General features: G+C 40.0%; 1 protein-coding gene across 1 annotated transcript in view; it reads left to right on the top strand.

Annotated features, from left to right (window-relative positions):
- The window catches only part of LOC110340767 (dentin sialophosphoprotein-like), a 39778-nt gene extending 21107 nt beyond the window's left edge, over positions 1-18671 (top strand). The window contains exons 30-37 of the mRNA XM_040730255.1: positions 542-566; positions 3035-3142; positions 7209-7270; positions 8015-8039; positions 10501-10608; positions 14136-14210; positions 15462-16883; positions 18322-18671. Of these exons, the coding sequence (XP_040586189.1) occupies positions 542-566; positions 3035-3142; positions 7209-7270; positions 8015-8039; positions 10501-10608; positions 14136-14210; positions 15462-15514 (456 nt within the window). The 3' untranslated portion in view covers positions 15515-16883; positions 18322-18671. The remainder of the gene's footprint in view (positions 1-541; positions 567-3034; positions 3143-7208; positions 7271-8014; positions 8040-10500; positions 10609-14135; positions 14211-15461; positions 16884-18321) is intronic.

Genomic DNA, 18671 nt, shown 5'->3' with positions numbered 1-18671 from the left:
ACTTCAGTGATTTTCACTCAAAAGTTGGCACACGTAATCTGTGAAAAGTTTTTTTCCTAAGTGTCTTCTTACCTTTCTTCAGAGGACTTCCTGAGGTTAAGGCATTTGGTATTTTCCCAATTATTGATGTTGTAAAAGATTTAATGTCCATTATAAGGACATTGAGGTGTTGAGATCTTTAAAGCATGAAGTTTGAGTAAATAATCTGGACACAGAGGAACCCCTTAATAGGGATTATTCTCACAGTACCAGATTGACATAATATTTCTCTGCCATGTTTCAGTGTAGCTTTCAGGAAACCTTTTGTAAAGGACAAAGAGGCAAGTTTGCCAGATTGGGGCTAAATGGTCAAGAATGTGAAAAATACTTTTTTTTCACACACCCAACCTCAGGTGTTTTGTAACAGTATCACACAACAGAAAAGTAGAGAATTTTTCACTTGGCCACTCTTTCCCATCCTATATACAACTGTCCCAAGTCACTAGAAGAGCCAAATAACTAAGTAATATCCGAGCCTAAGAGTGTTTCCTCTGCATTGCAGGTCCAGTCAAAGAAGAACAGATGCTGTATGTATCCTGGAATGACTCTCTTAAGTCACACAGTAGATAAGAATTATATACTTTATATACTTATTGCACCACTGTTTTCAGAGTGACCTGATAGCCACAAGAATGGCAGGTTTAGCTTAAAACACTCAATATTCCAAGAGACACATCATGGTGATGTGTCTTTAGTTCTCTCTCATTTACCCCAGTCACCTTGGGATTTTGTGTATCACGTAATACCTGCATATGTGTTTCCTCCAAAGATAGCTTCTTGATTTTCCAAGACATTTCTATTGGCAATGAAAAATTGAAGAGTTCACACTTTCTCCACATTAACTAAAACTCAACACAGATATGTATGATGGATTCATTCCCCAACATATACCCTATGAAAGAAGAACATACCACGGCAGGAAGACATGTGACCAAGATGTCTAGCTAGGGAGTACAAGAACAAAATGTGTTCCCAGATATGAGGTATACTGACTCCTACCATATCAAGATATGGGTAGAAATTATGGAGGAACCCTTGATTTCCATCTCCAGAATAATTCCAACTGACAGAGAATTCTAACTGTCTCACTGGTCAAAACTGAAGGTAGCATCTATGCATTGTGCTGGAGACACAAATTTAAAAGGTAAAGCCTACGTAGGCTCAGGTTGTTTAGCTTATAGAAAACTAGGCTATCATACAGAAGGTGTTGGGTTTGATCCTCAGCACTGCATGCCCTGGCGAGTTGGTAATTCTTGTAATTCTAGAACTCTAGAGTGGGGTGTATGGTGCTTAATCTGAGGTATTTCCTGGCCAACCCAAGTTGTGACATGAGACCCTGTCTGAAAAAAATTAAAATAGATACCATTACAGCAAAAAACATAAAATAAAAGCTTATCTCCTTTTTTGTCAAATTGATTTTGACAATGGGAGACTCTAGATTGGAAAACATGTAGGACATGTGTCATTATTGGGTTTTACATCAACATGGCTGATTGCAGGTGAGTGCTTTAGCACTATAGAAGACATTAACATAAGTCCAAAGACCCACACACATCAGGGCTTAAGTTTACTAAGTTATTGATATGGTCTCATTATTTTGATACTTATTTTCTGGATGAGGTACATTTATGCCTGAAGAGTACTTCCCCTCACTGACGCTCAGTTTCCATGAGGGCTGATAAATGGGAGCCAATACACTCAATGGATGCATATAATCATTGTCTAACAATTTGATTTCATGTCATGATTTCCAAAATGCCTTATGACTGAGAGTACCTCTATGTGTTGAAGACATCTGCTACAGGTTGTTTTTGTTAAGTGTAAAAAGGACTATGTATCTTGCTCAGAATGGACTGTGAATAGTAAAGTAGTTTGTAGCTTAGAAGCTGGACTTTGTTGAGGAAGCATGAGCAGGGAAGGTACATACTTTGAGCTAGTGAGGGCTTTCTCCTTCTCTTCTCTTTGGACCTTTTCAAGCTCCACAGACAATCCTGAGGGTAGTTATCACCTAGAAAGTGGTGTGCACAGACACATCTATTAAACCACCAAGCCATCAAACTTCTTGTCCTGTTACTTGGGTTTGAAGTCTTACCCAGAATATATCAATTGGAGGGGAGCATTCCCCCACGCCCACCACAACTGCATCATAACATCAGTGTATAGAATGGCTTGGAGTCTGAGTCATTGTGTGCTATCTGGTCAGCATGGTTCTCTGAGCATTAGAAAGAGTGTAGAAGAGATGGAGGCATTTGAACTAACCAAATCTCACATCATTTCTTTCAGAGAAAATAGTCTATATTCATACTGAAAAGTACAACATCCTTCTTTGTTTTGAGTTTTTCTGTCAGGGTAATTATGTCACAGTGACATGAAGACATCCCCTTACCTGCTTCCCTACCTCAATGTAATATACAATCTTCACAAACTGCAAGCCACCATGGTTAGGTAAAGAAGGAAAAGAAACAACCCCTGTCCACTGTTGTGGAGCTGGTTCTGGATCCAACCACTGCTATCTTGCTGATTCTTTTAGCATTCAGCAAAACCCACAGAGCACTTGTCTGGACCTAGTGCTATTCTTTAAGTCTATATGTTCATTTACGTTTTTAGATTCATCGGTTAATGTAAGTACTTAGGAAGTTGGAGTGTCATACTGTCAAGAACTGGTATAGTAAGTAGCTACATAAATTTCACTAGGTTTGCATGGGCCTCAAAGTGATTTTGATGCAGGCTATCTCACATGCTGAGTCAGTGAGATACTGTCAGTACTGTGTCATTCACGTGAATGGAGACCTTACTGACCATGCCAGACTTGTGTTAAGTGGAGACTTATGTTTGTGATCTTCCAGAGGTGACATTTTGAATCAGTAATACTTGAAAATTGCTAGCAAGATTAAATGTTTATACATAGAACAGGTGTTAACTTTTCTGGGGGTTTTATTTGTTTACATGTTAAGTGCAACTGAGTTGACCTCTTTCTATTGTGAATGCATTCCAGTTCATGCCCTAATGAGAAGGCTGGGGCTGAAGCATCCCAAGTCTTCCAGGGTGGGTCCTGAAATAAAAACTGCCGATCAGACAGAAAATGCCTGCGGCATCAGCAAAGGTACTGTGGATATTCGATAACTAATTGGAGTGTTTAATAGTCATTGGTGATAATACTTGTACTAGTTACTCTTCTGTTGTTGTGATAATACACTATGACCAAAAGCGACTCATAGAAGAAAGTTTGTGTTTACTTATGTTTCCAGAGGGATAAATATAAATCATGGTGGGTGAACGTCATGATAGCAAGTGAAGACACAGTCAGGAGCAGTAGGCTGAGAGGTCACATTTTCAACAGTAAACATTAAACATCAAACCGGAAGTTGTGTGGGGCTATAAATTCTCAAAGCCTTCCTACTGTAGTGCATTTCTCCAGCAACACTCCACTTCCTGAACATGCTACAACTTTCCCAAGCATTATCAACTACCAGGGACGGAGGTTTCACTTACAGGAACCAATGTGATACATTTCTCAATACACCACCACAATCCACTTCCTGGCCTCTGTAGGCTAATGACCATATTATAGTGCAAAATGCATTTAGTTCAACTTGAAAAATTCCAGGAAACTGCCCAGCCCCAACTGATACATCTACAATACACCCAAGGCCTAGTGAACATTTAAGGAAGAAGGCATAGAAAAGTTGTAAGAGCCAGAAGATCAGGAAATCTGCTGTGAGGTTGTCTACTATAAATGGCAGGGAAGCTTCACCCATGATCCCTCAACAGTATGGCTGCCTAACCAAGACTTGAAGTACAACACCAATAGACATGCTAATGTGGAAGTGGGGAATCTCATGGAACACCACCCATAGGAAAAAAATACACAAAACTAAGCAATATTCAGACCTGGAGAAACAGTCTTCTTCAGAGATGAATACTCTGAAGGTCAGCCCTGAAACCATAGCATCAGATGGATTGAACAAGTTGTATTTATACCTTTAGGCTGAGAACTCACATGTTCAACTACAATCAGGAACTAGAATTAGGATGAGGCTATGAGGCTTCAAATCTTACCAGCAGTAACATAATTCATTCAGCAAGGCTATCTTCTAAGGGTTCCACAACTTTCCCTACTGGTGCCACCAACTGGGCACCGGATGGTCAAATACCTGAACCTATATATGACATTTCTGATTCAAACCACAGTCTATATTTCTTATTAAAAAGATGGAAAAAGTCTTATAGATTTTTGAGGTGTGAAGTGTTCATTTCTCCAGCTCAACAGTAGAACTGCAACCATAGAGTTTAAAAATACATTTCAAGGTCTATTGTGGTTCTCACTGAATGGTCTGAACCAAAGGAAAGGTGAGCGGGTTCTTATCTGAGGTAGTGTGGCTTCACCTGCTATAGACAGTAGTATGTAAGTTACTCTCTACAGACATGGTTCCAGACGCTGTTGTTGTGGATAAGAATGCTGCAAGTGAGTTGACTCCTAAGACCATTGTGAATTGCGAAGACCATGGTAGGTACTGGTGTTCCTGGTCAATTCAATGAAAGGGTCTATCAGCAGTCAAGTTGTTCCTTCTGCTTGGGAGGCAAGAGAAGAGAAAAAGTCAATTTAAGAACTTCTAGATGGGCAGAAATGATAATGAAACTCTATTACTCAATCTTTGTGCTTAGTGACTTTTCTTATTTTTGTGACTAAGTAACCGAGGAAAAAGAATTTTAATGAAGGAAAGTTTTCTTTTGGCAATTAGGACAAGGGGATCATTGTGTCAGGGATAGTGTCTCAGCAGGTGTATTACACATTGCATCTGTATGTGAGTGCACATACCTGTATTCAGGAAGGGGGGAATTAATGAAGTAAGCAGAGGTCTTTCTACAGTGATGCTCCATCTCCTGAAGCCTTTCTTCAGCAGTACCCTAGGCTGAGACTTAAGTGTCCAAACACATGAGGCTATGCAGGACATTTCATAATCAAACCAGAACACACAGCATATGATTTAAGCCCTTGTGTAGACTGACCACTTCATTTCACATAAACGGGACTCTAGGCAAAAATGTAAGAACCTGCTTTCTTATTTTTGCCTCTTTGTCATTCTTTCTCAGAGAAGTAGAGTATGTTCCAAGTACAAAGAAATGATCATGACATCTGATCAAGAGTTTAATATATTTTGTCATAATCTTGGCAATTGATCTGAAGCCTGATTGTTTTCCTGTGTCCTTATCCTGCCTGTGCTTTCATTAATAAGTATTTTAGTAACTTCCTGTGTACTTCCTTTTGCTGAGACTGCACAGCTGATACAGGGAATCTGATACTAGGGAACTTAGACAAAATGAAAATATATTACGAAGACATCTGTGTAGATTTAAGATTGTTGTGCATGACTAATGGCACCGAAAGCAAATGAAAAGACCTCATTTGTTAAGTGAAAGGAACTGTCTTTCACTGAGGATGATTATTACTTCCTGGGTCTTTGCATCCTTCTCAATAGGTAAGTGGCTAGCACAGCTGATACAGTGCTTCCTTTCAAGCATACAGGCTTTCCTAGGGCTTGACCAATAAATGGCTCAAGAGAGACATGGACACATCTCTGAGGCAGTTGTAATGTAAAATGGTGGATTTTCCAAGTCTAAGGCTACCAGAAATTTTAAACATGTTAGCCTACTAGTCTATGGTCCATTTCATTGAAGATCTAATGACTAAAATTAGACAATTTTGAAGAACAATTCTGACCTTACTTTAGAAATGTCATCTGAATATGCACCTAGGCCAACACAGAACAGCACAAGAATTCCTTTTAAAGTTTTAGCTGCCTCTGCACAACAAAAGTCTGTAAAGTTAAACATTTTTTTAGGAAAAGCAGGGATATATCTAGAACAATAGCTTGAGGATTTGTAATAGGGCTTTTGTGAATCTGTGAAGTATGTTAAAGAGCACAGTCTATGACTACATTTTACTGACAACTGGCCTTTCTGAGCATATACACCACATATGTGATGTTCACTAAGTCCCTCAGTAACAATACGGACACAGGCATTGTTTACTTCACTGATGATGCACAAGCATGGAAGAGATGTGATAATGAATAGACCCAAGGTTATAGTGTTTTAGGTGAAAGTGCCAAGGTGAGAATCAGATGTGTGGCCATTGATTGAGGTTCCAAACTATTATCACATACTTATATTAAGGCTATGAGGACATTAATAACCATACAAAAGACTCCATCTTCTCTATAAATTTCTAAATTGCTGAAGCAAGTAGAAATCCAGGGGACAGATGATCAATATTCTCTGCTTTAATGTGAGTTGTCTAGTCTGAATCTGGATATTCACCTCACAGAATGAATACAAAGGATGGCCCAGGAAAGAAAAACTAGCAGGAGAAAAAGCAATGTGTGGTGGTTATTTTTTAAATGTAATAATGTCAGTATCTTGCCTTTATCAATAAAGTATTATGTATCAAAGAGTGAATAATTTACTGTAATTACATCATGTTCCTGATATTATATGAATTTTTTCTTGAACAATGTGTACATTTTCAAGATTAAGATTCTATATGCTAGGGCTGGCTATATGATTCAAAAGATAAGTGTGTATTTCTTCCAGTGCTTGGGACATGAGTGGTATGAAGGTCCATATGAAGGTAGAAGGAGAGATTGAGCTCTACATACTTGTTCTTTGGCCCCTGAACAGATGTTGCATAGCATGCATGTCTATACACTCACTTTGTATAAGCATATACAGGGGCAATAATAAACAAGTAATTTTTAAAATAAGATAATAGTAAATGAATATGGAATCTGTGCATGTTGATTTGTAGTTGCTTAAAGAGGTTAGAAAGGATCTAGAAAGACTTGAAATTGGCAGAACGTAATAGAAATCTGACATTTAATATTTATTCGAGTGTTAACCCAATCCAAGATGACTATCTCACAGTGCTTTAGACTTACTTTATTTAGGAGAACAAAACATCTCTTCTTCATTTCTGTTGAGATCTTGCCTTGTTTTCCCTTTCCCTAGCAGGGAAAATTGTCTTGTACTTCTTCAACTATCCTTGTTAAATATATGCACCAAGGCTAGGCATATGGACTAAATCCACATGCCATTATCCCCACCAACATAAAAACCCTTGGCATAAAGCAAGTGGTGTCATGAGCTGAAAATTCGTTTCTGTTCCCTAGGATTACCTAAGGAGGACCAAGGAACTAGCTTAGAAGAAAGAGCAAAACCATCCCCGGTTGTGGTAAGATGGTCTTTCCTTTTTTTAACATAGGAAGGTCACTTTCATGATACTCTATTTTTTATGGGCATCAGAACTCAATAATAAAACTGCTTGCACACTAGTTACTAGAGCGTTTACATAGGAAGTGGGCACAAGCCACCCATGATATGACACAGCATGAGAGGAAATTGGAAACCACGTCAGATTCCATAGTGCGTGTCAGGAGCTTTTCTTCTCACAGATGACTTCCTGTATAGATGAAAACATTACAAGAAGCTGCCAAGCATATTGTTTAGAAAAGTTCCTGTTTCTTCTGCGAGTGTTCTCTTGTCTTTCTGCTGGGGTCTCCTAAGGTTAACACAGTTGGAATATGTTCCCCCAAATATTGAAGTGACAAAAGTTTCTGATATCCATTAAGGGATGTCGGGCAGTGAGACCCTTAAAGAGTGAAGTTACAGTAGATTCATCTCACAATACCAGGTTGTCATTATGTTTCTCTGCCACATTTCAAAGAAGCTTAGTAGAGAACAGAGGGGTGATGTAGGCTGAGTGGGCAAAGGTGTGAAAAGTACTTTTTTCCCCCACACAGTACTCAGCCTCAGGCATTTTGTAAGAATGTCAAATAACAGACCAATATAGAGTCTTCAAATTGGCTGTCCTTCCCAGTCCTGTTTACCACTGTCCTAAGTCACAGGAAAAACCAAAGACCTGTGTAAACATAACTGAGTATGATCCGGGACTAAGTGTCTTTTCTCTAAATTGCAGGTCCAGTCAAGGAAGCGCAGATTCCGTATGTATCCTGGAATGACTTTCTTAAGACACACTGTAGTTGAGAATTGTGCACATAATCATTGTCTCTGGCTCACCACTCTTTCCTTATGCTTATTTGTTTAAATACAAATTTTTTTCAGTTTTTAAGAAATCATCATATGCCCCTCTTCCATTTCTTTTAAAATCCTCCCCACCTCTGTACCTATCCAACTCCATGCCTCCTCTCTCTCTTTAGGAAACAAACATGTATGGGGGGAAAGACTAAATATAATTAAAACAAAGGAGAAGTGCATTAAATACATACGCATCACATATAAACACATAATCAGAAACCATAATATACAAGCAAAAGGTCTGTAAGACAGAAAACGCCCAAACAAAGCAGTATGAGACAAAAAAATTCTACAAGTATAGCATTGATTTCATTTTGTGTTGGCCATCTACTGTTGGGCATGGGCTCTGCCCTGGAGTGTGATTGGTATACCCATGAAGATTCCACTGGAGAAAACTACTTTTTCCTTTGTGAGAGCTTGTCAGCTGCAGATGACTTCCTTTTCAGTAATGGGAACACATGTTTACTTCCCCCTCTCAGCTCTAGGACCCTGTTTGGTATACATCTATGTACGCATGCTGCCACAGGCTCTGTGAGATCCTATTAGTTTCTCATTCTTTTCTTTTTTTTTTTTTTGGGTTTTTTTTTTCAAGACAGGGTTTCTCTGTATTGTTTTGGAGGCTGTCCTGGAACTCACTCTGTAGACTAGTCTGGCCTCGAACTCACAGAGATCCGCCTGCCTCTGCCTCCCGAGTGCTGGGATTAAAGGCGTGCGCCACCAACGCCCTGCTTCTCATTCTTTTCAAAGCAATCTAATGGCAATGAGATTGTGAACTCAATTAAGCTAACCACAGGTATCCCAACAAACACATCATTGTCATGTGTGTGTAGTTCTCTCATTCAATCCTGTTGCCTCGGGATTTCTTGTATCAGAAAATATCTTTGTGTTTTCACCCAAAAGATTTCCAATTACCCATGCCAAATTTGTCAATGAAAAAAATCTCAAGGTCATGCTTTGCCTACATTTCTTGGCTCAAAGTTTATCACAGCCATTTATGGTAAATTAATTTCTCAATGTATCCTGTTACAGGAGATCCAACTAAGATAGGGATGTGAATGACCAAGCTGGATATCTAGGCCATACAATAGCAAATGTTCACAGATCTTTGGTATAAAATGACATTTTTAGTTATAAGCTCAAATTTTCTCACCAAGGACACATGAACTGTCATTTTGTACAAATCCATTCAGCTTCCTAGGATATACTCAAAAATAACCCTGCTTATAGAAAACACAGTATCTTTTCTGTCTCAGTGATCGAAAACTATAGGTAGCCTCTGTGGATCAGGCAGCAGTTGTTCACAACTGTGAAAGACAGATAAAGCGAAGGTGTATTAAGTCTGTGGTTTTGCTCAGGCATCGGAATACCAGGTTTCATCCAGGAGGCTCTGGGATCGATATCCAACAGTGCTTAAGGTGTCTGTGGGCATGGTTGTTAGGAACATAATATCATCTTCAGTTGCTGGCATTTCCTAGCCAGCCTAACATAAGACAATGCCTGAAAGATTCACCGAGAAGAGCTTCCCATATAAAGTGGTGATGAATGAATGCCATAATTAAGCAAAACATGATCCCTTAGACCACTTTTTTGGGAGGAATGGTGACTTTTTTTTAGTAGGGATTTTACAATCCTTACTTTTCAGTACAACATCTGTCCTGTTATTTTTTTTTCTATTATCTACTTGGGCACAGTGTCATTAGTAGGTAAGTAACACAGGGCCTTTAGGTCAGAAGTAGATGTCGATTGACCCCTTTTCTAGTCCTTTCTGTGAGGTGATGCTAGATATGTCGGTGAACACTAAGTCACATTGTGTAAATAATAGAAACAAGCATATGCTCTCTCCAGCAGGTATCCAAAGACCATTTCTGGTTCTAATCATCACCACCCAGCTGGTGGTTCTGGTGTCAGCAACACCGTAGAGCATCTTTGTGGCACCAGGGCTTGCTAGCAGGGCTTTGCTTTCATTTGCCTTTTTAGCCTCATGAGTTATGCTATGAGTCCTTAGGCAATTGTAGTGTCAAATGACAAGAGTGCAGAATTCAGCAATCACAGATTTCAGTGTGCATACATGAGTCTTAGAGTGATTTGGATGCCGGCCGTCTCACATAGCCACATTGCCCTTCTGTTGATACTGCCTTATCCATGTGGATTGAGATCTCACCTACACTGATCATGTTATATCCATTAAGTGGACAATGCTTTTTTATAATTTTCCAGAGGTAATATTCTGAATCAGATGAGTGTGGTTGCAAATCAATGATGAGACAGAATGTTAAACATACAACAGTTACCAGGTTCTTGTTTGTATGTTCTTGTATTTTAATGCATTCAGAGTAACTAAACATTTTTGTTGTGAATACATTCCAGTAACTGCTACCTTGAGAAAACTGGGCCTTAGGTGCTACATAAGCCCATGCACCAGACCTGAACCATCGATGGTGAAGATGACAGACAAAGCCTGTGACACCAATGATGGTACTGTGGAAATTCAATAATTGGAGTTATTATCAGTAGTTATAGATTATATAGCATCTCATCTACAAAAAGAATGAAGATGCCTTACAGTACTGTTAAAATGGGAATTGTTAATTTCTCTAGTCCACCAGTAGAACTACAACCACAAGGCATAAAACCACACTTAGATGCCTATTTTGGTTCTGACGGCATGATATGACCCAAAGGAAAACAGAGCTGGTTCTTGGGTGAGGCCGTGTGGCCTCACCTATTGCAAACATTATGTAAGATTCACCCTCTCCCTGGCTTTCTTTCAGCCATGAGTGTGGATGATGATAATGATGCTGAGAATGACTTGTCTAGTTAGACCTAGCTAAAAAACAAAGACCGTGTTAACCTGTAGGTAAACTGCAGTGTGAGGCCGTCTAGACAGAAGCCACGATGAGACTCTCATGTAATCATTCCTTGCTATGACCTAAGAGGAATAACTAAAGGAAGAAAGTGTTTATTGTGACTTGTGGGAGGAGCTGGCAGCAGGCAGGGAAGTATGGGTAGCCTCATCTGTAGGACACCATTTGTCATATTGCATCCATACTAAGGAAACAAAATAAGCATAAGAGGAGCTGGGCTCCAAAACCTGAAGGTTGAACCTAATGACTCATTAACTCAGGATAGGCCCCACACCCCAAAGATCTCAAAATCTCCTATGAGGCATCACGTGCATACCACTTAAACCAGAACACACACAGCTATGTATATTGACCATGTCATGGCATATATAAATACAATGACATGCTTGTTTTTATTGCTTCTTTGTCATCCTTTTTACACAAAGGAATACAATAAATTCCAAATACAAATAAATGACTGACTATGTGGTTTGGTCAAAAAATTTATGTAGTTTTTTTTTCATTTAAGTTAACAAAGCAAAGCCCAGTTTTTCTGCCTCCTTTCTTCCCATTGCTTTCATTAGTAATTATTTTAGTTATTTTCTTCATGCTACCACTTATAGAAAACATGCATATGAGACTCTGGACTCTATTTTGAGGTCAATTAGATGAACATATGTCATGCAAATAAAATCTTTGGAATATTAAAAATATTTATTGTTTAGGCACACATAAATAAATAGAATGGACAAGCTAATTTGTTATATAAAAACATTAACGTGTCTCTGGAGAGTAAGTATTCTCATGACCATTGTCCTAGAGGACAATGCTGGACTTACTTTACTCTTGCCAATATAGGAGCTATGTTTAAACATTTATCTAAATCTTCCAAACCTGAGTCTATGTGAAATTAAAATTAATATTTCCAGGATCAGCATAGATAAGTCCTAGAATAGCAATCACTGCAAGATTCACAGAAGTGACACTGCTAGAGCATTTACATCACGTTCCTATGTTCATTAAATCAAGTACCAACAGCACAGACATGTGTCCCTTAGTTATGACATGCCTTCCCCAGGTGGCATCAGAGATAGTGATGAATATACCTGAACTCTGATATTCTTAGGACAGTTTTCACCTTTCCTAAAGCTGCAACCCTTTAATACACTTCTTCATGTTGGGATGACCCCCAACCATAAAATTATGTTGTTGTTACTTCATATCTGTAATTTTGCTACATTATGAATCATAATTTAGATATGTGATATGCAGGATACCTGATATGTGACCCCAAAGGACTTATGGGTCACAAATTGAACCACTGTCTTGGGTAAAAGGGCTAAGCTGAGGTTCTAAACTTGACCTGTGCCCACAATTAAGGCTTTGGGGTCATTAGCCACCATACCAGACAGGTCATCTGTGTGCAAATTTCTGAATTTCTGAAGCCTATAGAAACACATATGCTAAGGTGAATCTAAGATTACATAGCCCAGGGCATAGCTTGCTGCTAAAACATTAGAGTTCATCATTGGCATGATGTTCAAAGCACATAGAACTATCCAAATGGGATAAGGATTATTGAGTCTCACCATTTGTGATGATAACACTGTGAGCATTGGATCACTTCTTAACCTGCCCTAAAGCCACTTAGTAATGGGTATATCCTTAGTGATATTCAAAGTCCATGTAGGTGTCACCTTAGAAGTTCTGAAGCTCTGTGAACTAAACAGCCTGGGGTAGTTACATATAAGAGCTGAGAGTAGCACTTTGGTGTTCATATGATGGCTCATCCTTGTGGAATGTCTTGTGTGAGTCCTTTTACTTATCCTAAGTGATCCGTGGGTGCCAGATCACCATCCTTCGTTCACTTTAGTGTGAGTTGCCTGGAATGAACATGGGCTGCTATTTAACCCAAAGAATACAAGATGGCACAGCAAAGGGAACCCAGACAGAGAAATAATTGATATATTATAGCTACTTTTAAAATGTAGTGATATTCAGAATCAGATAAATATGGCAAATGTTTAAACACAACTATTATCAGGTTTCCTAGTTTTAAAATGTAGTTCAGCTGACATAATTGTTTTTGTTGTGAATGCATTGCAGTTCACGACCGCATGAGACGACTGGGTTTTGAAGGTGTCAATTCCCAGAAAGACTCTGAGCAACCAAACATTGTCGTCCTATATACTTCACAAAATGACTGCACCACAAATGGTTCTGTGGAAATTCAGTGTTTAGTATGAATTATTCATAGTAGTTGTAGGTTTTACTGCATCTCCTCCATGAAAAGAATGGAGATGTTTTGTAGTATTTTTAATGTACTTTCCTTTTATAACTCGTAACCTGAGATGGATTCCTGAAGCCTTCATAAAGCTGAAAAGAAAGAAGCATCTCCTCCATGTTGTCTCCTGAACCCCACACCTGTGCCATGGCATATACTCTAACACACACTTCCTGTACATACATAGGTACCATAATAATCATATTAACAATAATGTGAAAGCAAATAAAAACTAAAGCCATATGTGCTTAGTAAATGTAATTTATGTGTGTAATTTCATCTGTGGTGGAGAAAAACAGTTTGACTGATTTTTAAAATAGAGTTATTTTTCTGATTTGAAAAGGGCCTGAAGAAGTGATAGAAATCTCCCTTTTTTTTTTTTTTTAGTTTTTCAAGACAGGGGTTCTCTGTATTGTTTGGAGGCTGTCCTGGAACTCGTAGACCAGGCTGACCTCGAACTCACAGAGATCTGCCTGCCTCTGCCTCCCGAGTGCTGGGATTAAAGGCATGCACCACCACCGCCCGGTAGAAATCTGTCTTTTAATTATAACACTTATTTCAGTATTTTTCTGATCAAAAGAGATTGCTTCTATAATTGCTTTGAGATATTTAGTATAGTCATAGATTGTTTTGCATCTCATAAGTAAAAAATATTATGCTTTGCAATATCTTTATTACACGAAGTGTACATTACATAGTCATCAGTACAATTATAACCCCAGAGTTTTAACATGTATTTTAACACCCATTCTAATTCTCATTTAATGATATGAATCAAAGGGAAGCTGAGTGGTCCTTCTGTGAGGCAGTGTGACTTCTCCCACCAGAGGCAATAATGTGTGTTTAAGTTATTTTCTGTGCTGACTTTATTTCAGACTATGGCAATAACTACTCTGACTCTAAGGATAATGTGGCCATCGCGAGCACCAGCAACCTGGCATGCCCTAGTGGTAAGCAATGCATCCCTAATCAGATTCAATGGGAAGGGACCCATGAGTGGTGAGTCACCCCTCTTTAGGGGTGGCAAAGGGGTGGGAAAGTCAGCTCAATAGGCTTTGAGATGCTAGAAGCCATGCCACATCTGCATCACAGGAGCAAAGTGATGCCTTTAGGGGCTCAGACAGAGTGGTCATTTCACATTCCATACTGTGTTGTCTAAGTGTCAACACAAGGATTCAATTTCTTGTTTAATACTTTGCTCGTTGTCATCCTTCAAAAAAGGAAGATAGTGTATTCCAGGGAAAAAGTAATGCCTGCATTATCTGCACAAGATTTTAAAGTAGTTCATTATTGTCTAAATAGTCAAACCAGTTCATGTATGTTTTCCTGTCTCCAGGTCCTCTCTGTTCTTGCATTTATAAGAATTTTAGTTATTTATTATATGCTTTCTTTTGTGGAGAGTCACATATATAGAGGATCTATTTTGACATTGGAAAAAAACAATGAACATGCATCACTGAATCAAAAAAATCTGTGAGGCCTTAAAAATCATTTTGTATGTCTGATGGCATAGATACAGGATGCAAAAGCATCAGTCTTTGTATAAGATCAGGCATCACCAAGCCTCTGGATGTCCTTTTTCACATCCAGAAAGTAGGCAGCTAGTAATGTGCTTGCAAGGACTGGAGTTCAACCCTAAAATTTCATGTCCAACAAGTGGGCAGCAGTTTATAGAACCAGCCATAAGGAAGTTCAGGAGCTCCTCAAGTTTGACCTCTGTGATTAAAGCCATATCTCAACAGTAGCAACTTTAGGGAGAGTGATCAATACCCTTGATTCATGGCCATACTTAACTCCCTCACAAAGCTGCTCACACAGTCTTAGATCCAACAGGGAGGGGGCCAGAAATGAGCACTTCACAGGAAAATTCCTAGGAAGACTATCATTTGAGACTTAGTACACCATCTGATTTGGTCCTTTTACTGGGGAGCAGCTGTGAGGGTTGCTTGTGACCAGCTGCTCAAGCAGGAGATCTGTATTGAGACAGAAGAGCTCAGTCCCTAAGACGTGTTGTTCCCAACGTGACACAAGACACAGAAACAGAATGAAGCCAGCTGAAACTTTCCCGAAACATGGGATAGAGGAAAGAAGGCACCTGGGGTGTGGGTGTTAGATATATCCTCCAGGAAATATCTAACACTGTAACAAAAACTTGGTGAAACCTCATCTCTGTCTCCTGACTAAACTCATTCTGTTTCCAGATCCAGTTGAGCCGGCAGAAGCCCCATGCCCTGCATGGGAGCACAAGAAATAAGTGTTCCCGTGCCGTCCCCCAAATCCCTGGAGGTGGCACCAAAAAGTGCCACTTTCATCCCCCCCTTAATATTCATGATCCACGGATGCTGTGTTGGGCTCTATTAGTGAACATATTACATCCTTCTCCAAACCCATCTGTTCTCACTGTCAATAGAGAAGCTACAGTGAGGCTTGAGAACAATTCATATATTAGGACTGCAGGCAAGTAAAGAGATCTGCAAGCTGCTGTCTCACGTGCACAGAAGAGTGCACCTCTCCCAAATATACGTGTGGTAAGAATTCTCATTCACCTGCTACAAGAACAGGTCTTTGCAAGACTGCCAGGAAACACCGGCACCCGTTTCTGCACAAGCACCCTATGGAGCTTGTCCACTACCGTACTGAGAAAATTAGCTTCGGAAATAAACCCTGCAGGAAACCATCTCACAAGTGGGCGGTGAACCTGCTGTCACTTGGTCAGCTGCTGAACATCTACCTGATCTTGCTGTGCCTGCAGCGGTATCAGTATTTGCCTCTTGTACAGAACAGTGCACCTCTCCCACATATACGTGTGGTAAGAGTTCTCACTCACCTGCTACAAGAGCAGGTCTTTGTAAGACTGCCAGGAAACACCGGCACCCGTTTCTGCACAAGCACCCTATGGAGCTTGTCCACTACCGTACTGAGAAAATTAGCTTCGGAAATAAACCCTGCAGGAAACCATCTCACAAGTGGGCGGTGAACCTGCTGTCACTTGGTCAGCTGCTGAACATCTACCTGATCTTGCTGTGCCTGCAGCGGTATCAGTATTTGCCTCTTGTACAGAACAGTGCACCTCTCCCACATATACGTGTGGTAAGAGTTCTCACTCACCTGCTACAAGAGCAGGTCTTTGTAAGACTGCCAGGAAACACCGGCACCCGTTTCTGCACAAGCACCCTATGGAGCTTGTCCACTACCGTACTGAGAAAATTAGCTTCGGAAATAAACCCTGCAGGAAACCATCTCACAAGTGGGCGGTGAACCTGCTGTCACTTGGTCAGCTGCTGAACATCTACCTGATCTTGCTGTGCCTGCAGCGGTATCAGTATTTGCCTCTTGTACAGAACAGTGCACCTCTCCCACATATACGTGTGGTAAGAGTTCTCACTCACCTGCTACAAGAGCAGGTCTTTGTAAGACTGCCAGGAAACACCGGCACCCGTTTCTGCACAAGCACCCTATGGAGCTTGTCCACTACCGTACTGAGAAAATTAGCTTCGGAAATAAACCCTGCAGGAAACCATCTCACAAGTGGGCGGTGAACCTGCTGTCACTTGGTCAACTGCTGGACATCACCTTGAGCTTGTTGTCCCTGCAGCGGTATCATTGTGTTTGCCACCAGCTTGGTAAGCAAGGGGCAGCCCTATAGACACTAGAGCTATTTGTGAAGTGATGAGTGTGGGTTGTGTGGCTGGATTAAAGGAGGGTTGAATGATTCTAAGACCTTAGCCTGGACAAGGGTTAGGTTTCCTGGGGGCATTATGGCTTCTGTCACTCATTCACATGTCTGAAGGTTTCCCAAAGGTGCAAAACCTATGCAAAGCTTGGTTGGCCAAAATCCAGCAAACTGGGATATTCCTTCATTGAGAATTTGCATTTGGTCTTGTCCCTTTGAGAGATTTAGATGTTTTGGGGTATGGAAATGAACTTGCTAAAGGTGTAAGTAGGATAACACTTAAAAAACAAATAAAAGGCCCTGGGCTAGGGAAGATTGTCTCAGTCCCTGAGAGTCTGAGTCCCCCTGCAGCTTGAAAGGCTAAAATCATCCCTAAGGTGCCCCTGCTTCATCTTACTAGAGAACCTGTGTGAAGTCACACCCAATATACATTTGACACACCAATATTGTGGGGCTTGAAAAAGGACAGAGTTTGTGTGACAAACCTTTGAATGCTACAAGTTTGTTCCTTGCTATGGCTGTCAGTGGTCACTACACAGGTAAAAAGGGCTGTCATAGTTACTGGGCATACATTCCCCATCCTCCTATTACCTTAGCAGTAAGCAGGGGACATATGAATAATCCTTGGGTGGTTAATGAATCTTCTTGGCTACCTGGTCCTTAGGTAACCCAGGTACTGCTCAGCCAATGAAGAGGATAAAGAGAATAAAAATTATCTCCGTGGAAGTACAAGAAATTCCTGTTTGTATGGGACATGGAATTCAATGTCCAAATATAACCTTTCAAGTGTAGCTATCTATAGACAATACTACCCAGGATTATCATAATAAGTTTTTATATGCCTCATGCATCTTGTTTTGAAGGACAGGAGATTAATGCTACTAGTTCCATCAGTCTACCTTTCTGTGAGATGGTTACCAACAAGGAGTCTGACTGTGTGTATTGGCTACAATGTAAGAGTTAGAAACCTCAAGTGCTAATTAATACCTTCCACTGAGATGTCCTTGATTGGAGCCCTTAAGGAAAATATTCCCACTCAAAGTTAAGATGCCCATGGTATAGTTTAAGTGGATCTGTAGAAATTAGACCCTCTATTAACCAACCTATTCAATGGCATGGAATTGGAATGTTAAGTCCTCTCCTGCAATTTAGCAATTCAGTTCAGACTAACTTGTGGAAATTAGCCAGTGCCTTCCACCCTCCTAAACATTAAGGATGATAAGTATACTTTGACCTTTAGACTAAATCAAAGCCATCATTTTATAGCATGTATACCATTACATTACTTGCTAGGAGTCTTACAATGGCACCCTAATAATTACAGCATCTCTTGTGACACTGTACCCTTCATACCTATGTTAATTCTAGTATTTCAACATTTTATACAGGCATAGAGCAAGGCCAGCAATCTGGATAGCGGTGAAGTTGTTGAGCCCATACCCAGATGATCCTAATACAAAAGCTCGCTGAAAGAATTAGAAGAACACTTCAAACGGCTGGACTTATTATTGCCGTTATTATGGGAATGATTGCATTGACTGCGACTGCTGCAACAGCCGGAGTGGCCGTTCATGAAGAAATAGAAACTGCTGAGTTTGTTAGGGCCTGGAATAAACATTCAGCAGAAATTAAGACTGAAGAAAACATAAAAATAGTGAGATAGTTAATTATTAGCTTACTAGAGGCAAGTTGTTATGTTGTTAGAAGTAGATAAAATTAAACTGTGATTGAAATGTTA

The sequence above is a fragment of the Mesocricetus auratus genome, unplaced genomic scaffold (assembly GCF_017639785.1).
Source record: "Mesocricetus auratus isolate SY011 unplaced genomic scaffold, BCM_Maur_2.0 Super-Scaffold_100022, whole genome shotgun sequence".
Lineage (NCBI taxonomy): Eukaryota > Metazoa > Chordata > Mammalia > Rodentia > Cricetidae > Mesocricetus > Mesocricetus auratus.
Note: the sequence above shows the minus strand (reverse complement) of the source record. Positions and strands in the feature narration are given on the sequence as shown.